At 37.7% G+C, this 17,867-nt stretch overlaps 1 protein-coding gene across 1 annotated transcript; it reads right to left on the bottom strand.

Annotated features, from left to right (window-relative positions):
* Window positions 1–763: 763 nt before the first annotated feature.
* On the bottom strand, window positions 764–17,615 carry LOC579071 (E3 ubiquitin-protein ligase MARCH8). Its single transcript, XM_779205.5, has 4 exons — window positions 17,335–17,615; window positions 7,086–7,628; window positions 3,494–3,686; window positions 764–2,380 (listed from the first exon to the last, which is right to left on the bottom strand). Exons 1-4 carry the CDS (start codon window positions 17,413–17,415, stop codon window positions 2,205–2,207), a joined length of 993 nt encoding a protein of 330 aa, XP_784298.2. The 5' UTR covers window positions 17,416–17,615; the 3' UTR covers window positions 764–2,204.
* Window positions 17,616–17,867: the final 252 nt, after the last annotated feature.

Raw genomic sequence — 17,867 nt, 5'->3', positions numbered from 1 at the left:
TAACAAAATTCAATTTCTGTGTACGAAACTTGCTTTATACCGATTTTACAGGAAAAAATCCGGCATTGATTTTGCACGTTTCGTTATTACAAATATATCAGTATGTGGGACAACAGTAAAAATATACTCGCATTTAATGGTTTTAACTTATAAATAACACAATTTTAGACGGAATAACATTTTTTTTAATGGGATTGCATTGTCCATGATAAAAATTAGGGCCAGAAAAAGAATAAATAAACATATTACGTACCAATTTGGTCGCTAGCAGTTGAGCTCTCGTCACTCGCAAATACTTATTTGCTTCATACAAGGAGCGTGCGGGCGCGCGCGCGCTGGAGCTGAGCTAGTACGTTTCTGTGTATTGTGAACGTGTGCGAACTGCGTATGCATTCATGCTGTGCACGAAACTACATCGGGGCCGGTGGCCTGTCCGGCCGCCGGGAGCTTAGGCGCAGGCAGGCGGATACCGCTGTAGATCTAGCTACAGTAGGTACGACCGCCGATCCGCTGCAACTCACAAAATTTTTAAAATGTTGATGGAAGTTACTAGTTTTGGAGTTGGTATTTGGAACGGAGATTTCACTCAGACACATCAATAAATTGGTTTATTAATTCATAGGGAATATCAATTTATGGCGGGGGCGATTTTTCAAGATATATTGATTTTTTTTCGCCCTCGTCTTGATTTTTACCGTGGCGATTTCAGAGGTTTAGGGGGCGAATCGCCCGTCGCCACCATGTATTTTTTTCGTTGGTTTGTAGGGAACTTTTTTTGCACAGTAGACGTGGTTGGAAAGAATGATGCATGGTCACATGGTGTCATCTGACCAATTAGATTGCTTACAGTCTAGAATCTGCTTGATAATTACATTTAACACATGAAAAAACCATCTGTCTGAATTTACAATGATATAATAATAATTAATAACCAGAGCATGATCATGAAGGGCTATACTAGCATCTACAGCACACTGATGGTAGGCTTCAATATGAATGAATTTACATTCATTATGAATGAAACAAGTAAAGAGTCTTCATAATTACTTGGATAAAACTGTAGGTATGTCAAACAAATAAAATGAAGAAAGAAATAATATGTGCTATTTCATAATTTGTGTTCGTGCTTTACAGTGTACATATTTTCTACAAAGTTACCGGTATGTGATTTTGTGTGCATTCTTTGCTGATTCAAACAACCTCTTAGTTGAGGATGATCATTTACTATACGAACAACTATTTAGAGTGACGTTTACCATGTTTTGTAGGCGATACCTACTTAAACTTACTCGAGAGTTATAACTTGAAGTAAATCTCATTCATATTTGCATTATAAAATGCAGGAGAACCAATATCAATTATTTGGGAATGCCTTCAGAAGCTGTTGTCCCTTCTCCATCAGCTTCTCTACAAATTGCAAGTAAGGTCAAACCAGCTTTAGTGACCACCTGTCTGCAAAGACCACATTTTTTGTTTCCCTTGAAAATGGTTTCTTATTGAAACATGCACTGAAGGAACCTGTCTACAAAGACCACCTTCTACAGAGACCACTTTTTGTGTTCCCCTTGGGCGGTCACTATAGACAGGTTTGACTGTACTCAAGTTTACCTAGCTATTTTTTTGTTAGCATAGTATGAAGAAACATTGACATTAGGAATTTTCGTCCCTGGTCAGTTGCCAATCTCCATCTATAAAACAGTTCCTCTCGTACTTGCAAGTAGTCAAGATTACCTAAGAATTTAACCTCATTTTGGGTTTCATAACATGCAAAAATAAATATCATTCCAGTCAGTTCACCTGTAAAACAGTTTTCTTGAATTTAGAAATACTTAAGATTAAAAGTAGTTAGTCACTCCAATTTCTGTATGGAGAAAATGCAGGAATGGCAGTTATTTGGGAATGTCCGAGGAATTGTCCCCCATTAGGTTCATGATCAACATTTATAAAACAGTTCCTCTCAAACTAAATCTTGACTTACTTAGGAATTCAGGCCGATTTTCTGTTTGCATAAAATGCAAGAAAATTACTGACAATTCCTGGGAAATGTCTGAAGAAGTCCCAGAGCCAGTTGATGATCTACATAAAACAGTTCCTCTTAACTAAAATTTGAATTACCCGAGAATTCGGGTCCATTATCTGTTGACATACAATGCAGGAAAATTACCAATGATTATTTGGGGAACATCCAGGAGTTGTCCTCTTGGTCAGTTGATGATTTCCATTTGAGGCTTGGGGGCTTCTCCCAACTGGTTCTGTTCCTTGACCTTCATCCTGACCTCCGGCGGGCAGTTCTGGACATAGATGACCCTGTTGTATGCCTTCAGCCGCCTCCAGAGCTGGACGTAGACCTTACACTGGACGTACATGAACACCAAGCCACCTGTGAAGTAGTACGAGAAAGACATTAGACGTTCAAGTGTTGTCAATCTCTCGACCAACCCTAAAATACTCTTTTGGGCCCTTTTCACGTTCATTTTAAATGCTGGCCTAAGAAGACAAATCTAGAGGCTACAAATGCAACTACCGATACTGTAAACGTGGTAATATTGGCGGTACATTAATTTTCGCCAAGTTTGTGCTTCAGTCGGTGTCCGCAAATTTTAGAACTCGCGAAAATGTAAGCATGACTTCTTGTGCATGTTTTGAATGGGATGAATTGCATGCAACGCAAAGTTAAGAACCAGCGAATATGTTTAGGGGTCGCTCAGCGCGACAAATCTATCACCCGATTATCAATGCATTTACTTTAGATGTCTGCATGACACATGCCCCACGAGAAAAATTCTCTACAGTTTTTATCCTGCAATAGCTGAATTCTACTTAGCCATGAACCGAAAACTATACCTAACCCTAAAGCTAAGCTAAAACCCAAATGTAAACCTAACTCTAACCCTAAATGTTTGACGAAATTAAACCAGGAGCAGCTGTCCCCATAGCAAATTTCGGATCACCTTTTGAATGCCTTCAGAGGCTTTTCGGGACATTCTACATACCTCCGCATGTATATGATTTGAAAGGGTCTAAAAATCACTGATTTTAAGAGAAAGGGTGCCTCATTCAGCGTGGGTGTCTTCTGATTCATACAAAGGGTAATGTATGCATCAATTGTTAGGCATGCTATATTCATTGTATTCAAATTGTGATTCCCCATACACTGGAGAGTGTATGGACAAAGACTAAGCACAAACAAATCCCTTGCTGCAACACAGATTCCATCTTAAAATGACACTTACTGCATCTGTAGCTATCACTATATTGCATTGTAATGGTTTAATGAGATTAAAATAAATGAAAATGCTGCTAAAAGCTGTAATTGTTCAACTTACAGAGTGAAAAGAACATGGCATATAAATACATTAAAAAAAATATGTTTCACAATCATTAAAAGAGAAGAAGTATTGTATTTATGAGCAAATTACAAATGTTGGTAATTCTTTAAAAAAAAAAACAACATGATAATCCCATTTTCAATCACTAAATCATCATTATGTACCTGTAAACCCGACAGCAACCACTACCAGCTTCGTCCAGAATGGCCATTGCATTTTCTCGTCTTGAATCTCATTGGACGTTTTGTCTATCAGCACGTATAGGGCCCATATCACACACGTCACTGCTATCAGGTGGAACGACACCGAACAGATGATCTTACGCCTTTCTGCCGCTGACATGTCCAGCTTCTCCCACTATAGAATTGAAAGAAAAAAAGATTTTGTGACTTAAAGCCCATCTGTACTAGTTTGGTCAGGACGGATTAGACCACACAACGTGATCACTGACAGGTGGCTATTTCATCAACTCAGCTCTCAATTAACATAAGAAAAAGAGGATCATGGGGGACTAATGGTCACCGATTAGGCATTGTTTTCTATATAGAGGAAGCAAGTAGCTACAAGTAGTACAGTGGGGCATTAAAATGATTAATTAATTAATGGAAGTGACGAGCTTGAAGTGGTTCATTGATTCATTCACTTGACTTTCTATGAAAAAGTTAGGGGTTCAAATCCCTTCCTGGCACTAATGTCATTTGGCAAGACATTATTCCACATTTGCCACTCTCCACCCAGGTGGGAATGAATACCTGGTATAGTAATCTTGTCATTACAAAACAAAAATTAGAAAGTATAATGTTGTATCTTACATTCAGGAAGAGAGGGAGGGATGGAGAGAGAGAGAGAGAGAGAGAGGGAGAGAGGGAGAGAGAGAGAGATAGAGTAAGAGGGAGACAGCCACAATGAGAGAATGATTAAGATAGATGTAAATATTAAGATAGATGTAAATATCTTGAATCTTGAAAATCTTGAATCTAGAGAGAGAGAGAGAGAGAGAGAGAGAGAGTCTGTGAACAAAAAGATAAAAAACTGATATTTAAAAAAAAAGAGAAGGTTGAGTTCTGGGAAAAGGGAAAAATAATTCATGAGCGTTATCATTGTTATTATGCAAGTGTGGTAGAACATCAGAGACCAAATGCTCCCTGAAAAGCTTGGCTTTTCAAACACTTTCATATTCTAAATATGACAAGTAACAGCTTAAAAATGAAGCCCGGTTTGTATGCCACAAGTTTGTGTAGTCTCATATATACATCTTTCTGTGTACAGTGCTTGTTTCTTTACCAAGACTGGGCCAAATTTGTTATCATTTTAATGGCTCCAGAACCTTGCAGTACACACCAATAATTATACGCTAATGTACATTATCAACTTTTTTTGATCAATTCCACACCGGGTCTTTCCCAATGCAATCGCATGACCAGAAATCAACTTTGTCTTTAAACATGATGAATTATACCTGTATATATATATACTCATTACAATTCACAAGGGGAAAAAATCTCAAGGCAGCAAGCACTCGTCTAATTGCCATTGAGAAACGTACTCAGCCCTGATGATAAATTTTCTTTCCAATTACTTGTTGCCGTCACTATGACATAATGCAATTACTGCCATCTCGCTTATTTACCCAAAAGATTTTCTGAAAGCAGACGGTCGCTATGGCAACCGTTTGTAAAGCCATAAATTACCAAACCTGTTGCTTGCAACTACGCTGCTTCTAGAGTCACAAATATGCTTACCGTAATAAATATAGAAAGGGATGAAAATTGTAAGCACTATCGTAAGCACTATTGAAACGGCAATGAATGCCCAACTACATCGAAAACACAATTCGATTGGGAAAATTACAATTACGAAAGAAAGGGGTGAGCACACATTAGAGAGAAGGAGGTGAAAAGAGAAAGAGAGGAAGAGAGAGAGAGAGAGAAAGAGAGAGAGATAAAGAGGGGGAGATGGAGAGACAGAGAGAGGGAAGGAGATTAAGAGAGACAGAGAGGGGGAAGAATTCACATTCTGTCATCAAATGAAATCAATACTGTAAACTTGGTAATATTTGCGGTGCTTTAATTTTGACGGATTTCGCGCTTAAGTCAGGGTCTGCGAATTTTAGAACTCACGAAAATTAGAACTCGTGAAAATAAAAGCATGACTTCTTATGCAAGTTTTGAACCAGCTGAACCCGCGAATATGTTTTGTGGTCGCTCAGCGCAAAAAAATTAATCATGCAGAATTAACAGCCTCATTTTCTGCACCCTTCCAAATTACGGGTCAACAGGGGTCAAATTTGCCGAAATTACAGTGATGACATTACATGTACATGTGGACATTACATTACATGTTCTCAATCCATCCCCCCCCCCCCCCCCCCCCCCCCCCCATGGCTGGAAAAACAAAAGGGAACTCATTTTCTATATTTTCACAGATATCAAGGATAGTCTGGAGCCCTGCAATATTTCTCCCATTCTGGGGGCTTTTCACATGCAGAGCTTAATTTTCCTATTTCTTCAGGATTACTTTGTTGACGAGAAGTCTCTTATAAAGCCTCCTCTCCTTATTAGTCCGCAGGCAGAGATTCTGCTTTGACACTTTAACACAATTACTAAAGCCTTGAGCAGAGCCTACATCTGTCAGTTTCTGGCTGCATCAAATAAAACTGGTATGGAGGAGCATTGAGTATGTTTTCAGCCTAGTCTCACTGTGCAGACACTGTTATACACAGCGACTGATAAGGGTCTGTGCTTGCAGACTATCTCCCGTGTTTGTTGCTCACATGTGACTAGACAGGTGAGAGATTGAACATGGATTTACAAACTGAAATGTCACCTACCGGCAAACCAAGTGGAAGTAATATCAATGCATGCGAATCATTACACCTGTCACACGCAAAAAAATGGAATTAAACACAAAAGACTTTGTCCATTTCGTAACGCCTACTGTTGAATTAGCATTGATTTGCCTTTCAATAAAATAAAGAAAAGGTTTCAAGTGCGTTCCTTTACTCAAAACTGTAGTTATTTCAAATTCTCATTACCTGAAAGACTAGGATATACATGTACATGTTTGTAATTTGTTTAATTTGTAAACAATTTTTTTTAGAATCTCTGTCAACATACACGGAGGCAGCTTTATATCTGGTGTTTTACATTCAATGCATTCCTGCCAAATCTTTAGAAACATTTGGTTTCACTGTGGGTTCTCATAACTTTCAGTAACAACAACAACAATATACTCTGAGAGAGGAAAATTCTTTTCCTTAAAAATACAACAAGGGGCTTCTTCGTAATTTCTAGAGTACATGTACCTTTTCTATATTTTGAGTATTCACAATCAGGGCCCGTTGCACAAAACTTACCATTTTTATGGTAACTTTGCCATCAATGGTACCTGTAACTACCATGGAAATCTTGATTTTTATTGGCTGTTGAGCCCTGTTGCTATGGTAGTTGCCACTAATGGCAAAGTCACCATCAATGGTAAGTTTTATGCAACTGGCCCCAGGTATTCACAAAAGGGTATAATCTAGATGAAACGGGTCATTTCTACTCTGAATTCATAGGCCCTACATGTACATACCTCATCAAATTACACTTGGGATACTGCCGAAACCCACACCCAAACAATAACACTACGCAAAAACAAAACAATATGATTCAATCACAAAAAAGCTTGAAAGAACATTGATTTAGGTGAAAATAAAGGAGATTCTGTTTTGACACATCCCTCAAAATAGGAAGGGGATGTCGTCGTACCCACCTTGCCAAGAGGTTTTAACTTGCTCTGCATGATAAACTCAAATCGACAGAGTTCACAGTTCTTGGTGTTGGAGCTCTTGATCCACTGCTGGATACAAGCTTGGTGTACAAAATGAAGGCTTCCTAGGCATAGGCACGGGTAAATCAGAGGCATTTCCTCGTCTCCTTCACAATGGCATATCCTGCAGATATCGCCCTGACTCGATACAATCGATGATACGATGGATGCCCGGTGCGACCACAGTTGCGGGCCGCCTCGCGATGACGACGACGCCACCGACGCAAAGTTTGTTTTGCTAAAGGATCCTGTGGAGTTCCGGGCTTTGCTTCCCCGCGATATACTGCTGGCTGTCGAGGGTCTGCTGGATGACTGGGTCACAGAGCCGGGGAGATAACTGCTGGACTGGCATACGACAAAGGGCATTGCGGTAGCTGGGCTGCTCAGGGTTCGTAACTCGACATGAGAGCTGGTTGTAGTGCGCCGTCTCTCCGATTGTGATCGACATTTTGCTGAGGGTCCTTTGCGGGAAGGTGCTGTAGTTGGCTGTCGGAAGAAAGAAAAAATGACACATACAAGTTAATAAATGTTACGAGAAAATGAAAATTGAACTCCCGTAACCGTGACTAGTCTATGTCTAGTCTATGTACATGTGTAGGGAAACATGGCATCTCTGTTATGTCACTGCCATGTCATTTTTTTTTAAACAACACCTACTGTATGAATGACCACATTATGTTCCTTCCCGCACCTTTTACATACATGTAATAGACAATCAATTTTGTCAATATATGATGATCTATCAATATATAAATGTACATGTACAGTAGATTATTATTATTTTTATTATTATTATGTAATTTTATCCAGAATGTCCATTTTCTTGTTATTTCTGAAAGAAAAGGGAAAGGAAATGAACAAAAAAATCAATCTAACATATATTTTTACAGATGGAAAGTATATAGTGAGGGTATGACTGACATCACAGTCTCACGATTGAGTTGCCAATTTGCTTGCAATATAATAATACCCAACATCACATCACTGTGATCTACTCTCATTTGTATAGTTCTTTGATAGTCTTCAAGTCTTCAACCCCCTTTCCCTTTATTGTTTACATGTTTAAAATTACATGCCACACAGCTTGCAGTATATTAATACTCATTGTGATCATACAGCCATACATAGGATGTTTGAAGAAAGCAATTTCAATTCTGTTTACCAAAATGGGGAGCACTACCATTAATAAACATTTCAGGAGTTATTCATCAGAACAACGATGTAGTGAAACTAAATTATGATTGCCATTATAATTCCTTGCATTGATCCCGGGCTGGTTGCCATGGAAACACGGTGTCATTTTAAATGAATCGGGCAAACAGGCTAGCCAAGGCAAGGCTGCGCCATCTCTCAGACTCTCACCCCGGCCAGAGCAGCTATTAGAGATCAGATGACAATAGAGATTCAAGCATGAATAGATGTAGATGCATCATGACTAAAAAGTACAAGGCTAAAATGCAGAGTCATATTTCACTACCAGTAGTTACATCAGAGCACCACAGGTTTATACAACTGCCACCTTCTACTTACAGTACAGACTAAGTCACATTTGATAAGTCAAATGAAATGGATTCCTAGTTTTTTGTCTCCTCCTTTCTTTTTCACACCACTTCAATTTTTTCAATTTAATACTGCATTTGATATTTTTGTTTTGAAATGATACTAAAAAGCAATCTGAGGATATATAGAGAGAAGATGACAAAAATCTTTCACATATTGCAATGCCACCATGTTTACAATCCCTGCATAAAGCACAATAATTTTGACCAAATAGCATTTCTATGCACAGGAAAAAAAATCAAATATCAAATAACATGGAATGCTCTCCTGAGTTTCCTCAATTAAAAAAAATCCAGATGAGAATCTAGTAATCGATTTTTACTCCCCCTAACTAGTTCATCTTGCCCTATGCATGTACAGTATATGTGGAACAGCAAGCAGCATCTCTGTTCCCAAGGTGGGGGGGGGGGGGGGGGGTTATAAAAGGGTGCTGAGCCAATGAACTGATTTTTTTTTATTCAGAGTTTCTCATTCTTTCATTCCTACATGTTTAAGGGTCCCTTAAAAAAAAAACATGTCTCCATTTATTTCCATACTTTTGTTATTCAATATCTGTTTTGGAATTAAATGAAGTATCATGTTGCACAATTTTCCGGATTCAAAGTCCATACACGTACATGTAGGTATGTATATTTTGTCAGTGTTTTCGATTTCACATCTGTGTTACTGTTAATGCAAATTCAGACACAAGTTAAAGTAGGACTTAAAAGTCCTCTACATTCCCTTCGTGTCTGATAATATGGGATATTTGCATTCAAATACAAAATATGTTTTAAGAAATTAACAGAACCAATGTGTGTCAGAAAAATAATGCAGGAAAAGGAAATTCATCTCATTGACTCATCTGCCTCAGTGCTATAATGTGTGAATAAACAAAATTCATATTTCATTCATATCACAGCCCCCCCCCCCCCCCTCCTCCCTCTTACCTCCCCCAACTCTATTGCCTCACTGATTGGAAGAACTCTTGAATAGGTCTAAACATTTGGTAATGAAAAATAACCTGAGTCATCTGCCTCAGTGCTTTATAATGTGTGAATAAACTGAATTCATATTTCGTTCATATCACAGCCCCCCCCCCCCCCCACTCCCTCTTACCTCCCCCAACTCTATTGCCTCACTGATTGGAAGAACTCTTGAATAGGTCTAAACATTTGGTAATGAAAAAATAACCTGAGTCTCGCCCAGCATGTGTGTGGTACATATTGCATATATACACATGCATAATACATGTACAAATACACAAAATTGATTTTCTCATACATGTAGATCTCTCTTCCTCAGGCTCTGATATTACACATGGTGAAAGAGCAGAACTATCTCTGCTTATTTATAAACAAAGGCAATGTTATTTCCTGCCTTTGGAAGAAACATAAATTGTTTTTTGCATGAAAAAAAATGAGATTTGAATGATTACAAATTTCCAAGATTGGAATCCTTCTCACCATTGCGTAAATGTGAATGGCCCTTAAATAGCGTCAAGAAAACGTTAAATTTGAAACATGATTTAGAAACCCTTTTGAATGTCACTATTTTATAGCTGTGTCTGTGTTAAGAACTCCACAATATTGAGGAGGATTTGATAAGACTTCTGTACAGTTATTACAGTATCAAGTAGTAATTCATAATCCCCATTACACGCTCTCTAAAATGTGCTCTGGGCTTCTTGCGAGATGAAACAGGAAGCTTGAATTTCCAAAGTAAAAGGTGAGTTTTCTTACAATTACTGCCACGTGCATGGCTAGCACATGTCAACAAACACAATTACATCTCATCAAGGTAGCTTTAGGACTTCAACAATTCCAAATACCGGTGTAGTAATTAAAGGGAAATCTAACCCAAATAGACAGCTACCGGTACTCTAAAGCCTAAACGAAAGCATAACAATCAGAGTCTAAGCAAACTGATAATAGTTTCTATTACATCTGACTAAATATAAGAAAGTTATGAATTTTTGAAACTTGTAGTCACTATGTACATGTACATAGGAACTTCAAATTGGCGGAAGCGGTAATGTCAATGTGATGTACATGTAATGTACAGTACATGTAGTGTCGGGCTACTTTCCCATCTGTTCAAAAATATAAAATGACTAAAATTTAACTTTAAACAAAATTCATGGCTCAGGAGGGTCTTTTCTTTTTAAAGGACCTTCTGACCTAGACTATAATAATATGCCCCAAGGGAGAAGTAACTTACAGCGTACATGTAAGAGAAAAACAGAAAGTAATTATATTTTTGTACACTGCAAATGGGGGAGTTATCCGCATCCTACATCACAATCCACTGACCAAACTACCAATATGAGATTCATGTAGTTATCTCATATTTCAAACATTCATAACTTTCTTTACTTTTGGTCCGATTCTATTCCAACTTTTGCCATTCTATTTCTGTGTTTTTTCTGCTTTCATACTTGTCAACATGAATTGCCATTTTAAAAAAATACACTCAAGACCCCAAATCAAATCACTATTCCTAACTTTAAATTTTGTCTCTTAACTTCCTCTCCTTGCACATATCAGACTCATAGTAAATTTTGTCTCATTTTTAAACTTTGTACATTTATGTCTGTCTTGTCTGATCAATTCATCATTTTGCATCCTATTTGTCATTTATTTGTTTGTAATTGGATATTCATTATGCTCTTTCAATCTTTTCACTTTTTCGTGAAACTTGCTTTGTGTGTACTGTACCGTGTAATTTGTGTATTGTTTGAACGGCGTAGTCTACATAAGTAATTATATTAATTTTTTCTTCATCAGCTCCTCGGAACTCAAGATATTTTGCTCAGCGTTCGCATTCATGTCTGTCTTGTCCGATCAATTCATCATTTTGCATCCCGTTTGTCATTTTGCAACTGATTACATTAGAAATCACTTGTTTGTTTGTAATTGGATATTATTATGCTCTTTTAATCTTTTCACTTTTTCCTGAAACTTGCTTTGTGTATTGTGTAATTTGTGTATCTTGAATATCTTGTTTGAACAGCGTAGTCTATGAGTAATTATATTAATTTTTTGTTCATCAGCTCCTCAGAACTCGAGATATTTTGCTCAGCGTTCGCGCATAGTTCGAGTTCGAGTCCTCGGGCTGGTGAAGACGCACCGGATAAATAGCGGGATATTTTGCAAACTAGCCCAAGATATCTTGGGATGATTTCCCGAGCAATAGGCCGCTATTTTCGCCTTCACCTGCCGAATGGCCTGCTATTTCATGATCGGGTTAATATCTAGGATCAGAAATAGCGGGCTATTTGGCAATCTCGAGCTGATGAAGCAAGCCTAATGCGCTCGTGCCCTTTGCCTTTGGTAAGGCATTATATAATCCTCATTACCAAATCCCTCTGGGAGGACTTAAAGCCGTTAATTCCCTGGTTGTTTACTTACTAGCAAATACTGTACATGCTTTCTTTAGTAGTCAGGTAAAACAATCATCATCATCCTCATCATCAAACATACATAATTTATGACAGTGTTGGACAATAAACTATAAATTATTATCTTGAAAGTGTAAGTACTATACAGCGTAAGTACAGAAAGTACTAGGTTCAATCATGTCTATGCAACATATTTGAATGAAAATCTCCTGAAAATCGATTGCAAAATGAGGAATTGTAAATTCTGCAGCGTGTCTGCCAGGTTTGACAAATTCAAATGAAATCTGATGAAAACGAAAGGACAAGCGTTGAAATTGATTGACCATTGAACAGCTTGAATGACAAATATCTAAATTAACTTTGACATTTGCACGATTCGAGGATTCCCAGGACAAAACTGAAGGGCACAAAGATGAATTTGAATGAAGAAAGTGATCAAACAACAGCTCAATGACACAGCAAGATGCATCTCATGGCAAGATTTCTTTAAAAAATCTCAGCGTACACGTTAAGGCTTCATAAATGTACCGGTACATGTTTTCTTTCATACCTGACTTTCAACCATTTTCTCATCTGAATCTTCAACTTTCTTCTCATATCTGATTTTCAACCTCATATGAATTTACATGTGCATGCATTTTATTTTCGTCTAATGGCAAAAGGAAATAGATTGTTATCTCTCCTAGAGGACGCATGGACAAATAAGTTTTTTTTTTTTCTCATTTCATTTGGAACTTAATTAACATCTTCTCTCTATCTTTGATTGAAGTTTAAAGAAAAGTATACCCCAATCAAGACGATATTCTAATTTTTCTGTTCTCTTTCCTCTCCCCCAAATTTGTTCTTCTTAACTGTATTAAAGGGATCGTTTAACAATGTTAAATCTGAGATAAACGGCCCTACGTGTTATCAGTGTCTGTGATATGATGTAATATTGAAGCCCTAAAAAAAATTGCGCTTCAAAATGATCAAGAAGTGCCTCAAAAAAGTAAAAATCTTTGAGTGACCGGTTTTACCATACTCGTTTTCCCCAATAGACTGTAGTGTTATGAAAACCGTCAGGCGAACGGTTTTCAAAATTTGTAATTCCAATCATAAATATCTTGATAATCAGACAGGCGATCGGTTTGTAAAAGTCACGGGGTTCCTGACTGACCTAAAGGTTTATAATTATCATTGCATCATGAGCTAATTCCAGAATATGTTTTTAGAATCTGAGACAAAGTTACCGGATCCCTTTAAGCTTCTAACTTATGTTACAATTTCACTTTTTTCTAGCCAAACATCGCGCAGAATTGCTCCGAGGAAGATGAGGTTGATATATCATCACAAAATTATCGGCCTATTAATTGTTGCTACAACAGTAGGACAAACATTATGGCTTGGCGTACTTGACACATAATGCAATTTGCATTCTGACTATTGAAATACGATTATTCATCACATAAGAATGAAAAGTTTGTAGAGAAGCACTGAACAAAAATGTGTGCATTAAATTAGGAAAAATGGCTTATTACTAATTAGAAAGCCTTTTTACAAAGAGAAAGTCTGCTCTACAGTATAATGTACATACACGTACATGTACTGTACATAATAAAAATAAGTGGTCTATTTTGAGAAGAGTACCGGTATGAAAAATTCAACAGGCCTTGGGAGTAACAATCGGTGGACTGTACTTCAATCTGTAATCAATACTTTCACAACACACAGATGATAAATGTCATGTTCATGTACTATCAATGATATCATACAGTAAAACATAATGCTAATCAGCTCTGTCAAAACATAGATGGAGAGGGGGAGAGAGGGGGGGGGAGAAAGAGAGAGAGAGAGAGAGAGGGAGAGAGGGAGAGAGAGAGAGAGAGAGAGAGAGAGAGAGAGAGAGAGGAGGGAGGGGGAGGGTGGAAAGAGAAGGATACATGGGGGAGGAAAGGAAGTGATACAGTGTATGTGGGAGGGAAGGGAGAGGGAAGAGGGAAGGGAGAGGGAAAGGGGGGGGGGGGGAGGAAGAGAGAAAGAGAGAGAGAGAGAGGAAGAGAGGGTGAGAGAGAGGGTGAAAGGGAGGGAGAGATACCGGTAGATGGGGAGGGAGGTAAGAAAGAGGTAGGGATGGGGGGAGAGGGGGTAAGAAGTGGTTCTAGAGCGGGAGGGGATTCAAGCTCCCTCAAAAATACTTCTCTAAAAAGATGGACTTTGTAAACATCAGGGATGAGACGGAGGAATTCAACAGGAATGGCAACATTTACACGTACATGTATGGAGACATATTAAGCCAAGAAAAACCATAGCATGGAATGAGATGTCGGGTTTTGCTTTGATACAAAAGCCAATTAATTAGGTGCAATCATCATTAGTTGATTATCAGGGAGTATTCATCATCTCCCATTGAGTATACATGTACACTGTAGTATGGCTTGCCATGTGATTGATGATGTGTACTCTTGTTACCATAACGATGACATCTATAAAGTATTGATGACCCTACAGAGCCAATGAATCCAATTCAAGCTTAAAATTGTTGCCTTCAATATGAGTGTACATGTACACGTACAGTATGTACAATTTGTACATGTACATTGCAGTTAACCTTTAATAATAATTCCCTAAATAGAAGCCAATATTTACATGTAGGCATAGTCAAATGAGTATTTTTAAAACTAGTTTATTCTCCTTCCAATGTTCCACACATCCGTTTCAGCTGCTGCATCACATGTTTTCTTTTCTCTTTTTATGGAATAAAACAGATTGATTAAAAATTGATGGAAATCTGAGTGATTTTCTTGAGTGGTGCTTTCTGACATGGAAATTCCTCCTTTGGCAATCTTTCGGAGCATACATGTAGGATCAAGGAGCTTTTAGATTTTTGATAAAGTGATATATACGTAACATTTTACATACATGTACATGTACTATTAAATCCTACATGGCATGCAATTCTGTCAAAACAACGTCTGGTGAAAGCAATTGTCAATCTTTTTATTTTTTATTCTTTTTTATTTTTTGGTACAGTTGTTGAATTCCAATGTCAAGTAGCCTTTGAAAGTACAATCACAAATAAACATACATGTACATGTGTCTTCATCACCTTTCATTTCACACGTTCAAATGAGTGACTATAATTTATTCTATTCACTCTATTGGGCTTATTTTTCTAGCCAGTATTGATTACCGTATTTGCCGGCGTAAAGGCCGCACCCCCGCATAGGCCGCACCCCCGATTTTAACATTTAAAAAAAAAAAAAAAAAAAAAAAAAAAAAAAATCATATTTTGTTGTTGTTGTTGTTGTTGTTTTGCTGCCGAAAACCCACGCGTGGAAGGACCTTCCTTTAACATCGAGGTGCAGTTAAAGGCGCTGATTTGTGCTTGTAAACTTGTCACAAATAATAGTAACAATGTCGTTTTTAGAAGAATGTGTAAGATCATTAATGTGAATTAAAAACAATAAAGTACCTATGGTACCAGTGGTGTACCTTGTGGTACACCATTTGTTATAGGAAAAAATTTGAGGAACTATTATTTTAAACTACATATTGAGATCTATTAGAAAGATTACTTTCAAACCAAGATGACAGTCAAATTTTAGTGTTGTCGTAGTTTCCGAGTGGTGAGTCAACACACTGATTACTGAGCTGGGAGACATTGCCAGGCATAGCGCCATAAATCGAAACTAAAAAAAAAATAAAAAAAAAAAAAACTTTTTTTTACTCTTTCGCCGCATAGGCCGCACCCCGACTTTTTGATATTTTCTCTTCCGAAAATACTGCGGCCTATACGCCGGCAAAATACGGTAATCTTACATGTACTTGATTGACTACCGGTAATGTTTTTATCACTATGAACATGACTGACAAAGAAAGCGGACAAAATATACAGTTCCTCAGTTAGACAAAGGAACATCCCTTCACTGCTATTATGTAAAAAGGTGAATATGCATGTGACACCTGTTCTACACATTTTTACATAATAGCAGTGATAGCAAATAGCAAAATATTGACAAAACATTAGCAAATTTTGCAGTCATTTGCGTCTGTTCCGAAAAATTCATTTTGAGAGCAGATTTCCTCAAAAAAGTAAAAAGTGGTACCAACTGATTGTATGATATCTTGCATTGCAATTTGCTAAGTATGAAATTACCTTATTTTTTATGAATCACATTTTTCATAAATCAGCTGTAAACCCATGTGCGCAAAGTAAGGTCAGGTTGTTTTTATGACTTTTTTTAGTTGCAGCGCATCAAATTTTCAGATGGCTATATCTACGGAATCTCCTGACGATAAATTTTCTAGTTGAACCACTTTGTCATAATACTTTGCGTATTTGGTAATAGATCTACATCTAATTGTAAATTTGTAATAAAAAAAATTGTGTAGAATATGACAAATCATAGATCAAATATCACATTTTTTAATATTTTCAAAAATCTCAGCAAACTTTGGTCACCTCATCACACTAGTATTAATTCTAGTAGTAGTAGAGTAATGGAGGGAGTTTTCGATCATCCCGAAAACGAGGATCGTCTTCGTAAACACGGACAGACGCGTGACGCGTCCGGAAAAATAATGATCCTCTACAAAAATGAGAATGATTCTGATTTCTGATCTGCACATTGGTGATGCGAAAAACAGATTCTGCAATGATTTTCTTGATGCTTTCACATCGACTTTGTACAGAGACTTTCACGTTGTGAGCGATAAATCCTCGGGAAGATGGAAAAGCCATAAAAGTAGACAGTGAACTGGAGGTATTTTATTATGCGGAATTCGTTTTTCACATTGCCAGCTATCGCGCAGAACTTTATTTTCTAGGAAGCATTTTGTCCACGTTTACGCGGATATCCTCGTTTATGCGGACGATCCTCCTTCTCGGACCAGGTTACTGATTTGACTTAGAGGTGAATTTGAATTTCCTGAAGTCAAAAGATCAAGAATGACCAACCAGGCCATTCCATATCTTTCAGTCATACTATTACTAGTCTAGACCCTGTAATATAGACCTCTTGTCTCTAGACAGTATGCATGTCGATGTCCATGGCATGATTAACAAAATGAATTATCCTAAATAAATTTATACACTAAATTAGAGGACTTAAGTTTTAGCTTTAGAAAACGAAATGTCTAGCGTGTTGCCACCCCATTCCCAACCCTTGTCCTTCTGCAGTGCTGCAGTCTTCACAGCAAGTTTCTGTGCGCCCGTATCCCATCGCCTACAGCTACACCTGATATCAGCCCGTACCGCCCGGCTAACTTACTTACCCGTGATCCGCTACGGTCTACATTTTCTCCTGCTGCTCCCAATGGGCCAACTGGAACCACAGCAATTTGCGTTACGGGCATGATCACTGATGATGGACGGTACAGTTCTCCAATATTACATCACAAAATTACACTTTATTTATTCTGCTGACTGCTAGAACTCATGAATAATATACAGTCTTGCCCGTAAATGTAGGGAAACCTTCTAAAAATGCACATCTTTGAAAATTACTGCACATGACGACGTGATCTGTATCCGAGTCGGAGACGACATCCTCCCTCCGAGCTCCGAGCACTGCACCATTCTCTAATCCGCTATGTGACGTAATATGACGCGTTCGATCAAATTGCGGCTATATTTATACACGGAACAGTGCTACGTTCATCTGTTCATATATTCAAATCATTATCATAAGATATTCAAATCATTATCATAAGATATTATATAAACATAAACATGTTACACTTACACTGTCATTTGATTACTTTCTACTTTCTTTCTATTTTTCTCACTATTTCTTTCCTGTATATCA

This window comes from Strongylocentrotus purpuratus, unplaced genomic scaffold (assembly GCF_000002235.5).
Source record: "Strongylocentrotus purpuratus isolate Spur 01 unplaced genomic scaffold, Spur_5.0 spur5_scaffold_10, whole genome shotgun sequence".
NCBI classification, from domain to species: domain Eukaryota; kingdom Metazoa; phylum Echinodermata; class Echinoidea; order Camarodonta; family Strongylocentrotidae; genus Strongylocentrotus; species Strongylocentrotus purpuratus.
The sequence above is the reverse complement of the archived record's forward strand: the minus strand, read 5'-3'. Positions and strand labels throughout refer to the sequence as shown.

Coding starts and splice junctions, on each gene's coding strand:
- LOC579071 (XM_779205.5), bottom strand. CDS start 17,415: ATGCCCGTAACGCAAATTGCTGTGGTTCCAGTTGGCCCATTGGGAGCA. Junction 3,687..7,085: donor AGTTAAAACCTCTTGGCAAG/GTGGGTACGACG, acceptor TCAATTCTATAG/TGGGAGAAGCTGGACATGTC. Junction 2,381..3,493: donor GGTTGCTGTCGGGTTTACAG/GTACATAATGAT, acceptor ACTACTTCACAG/GTGGCTTGGTGTTCATGTAC.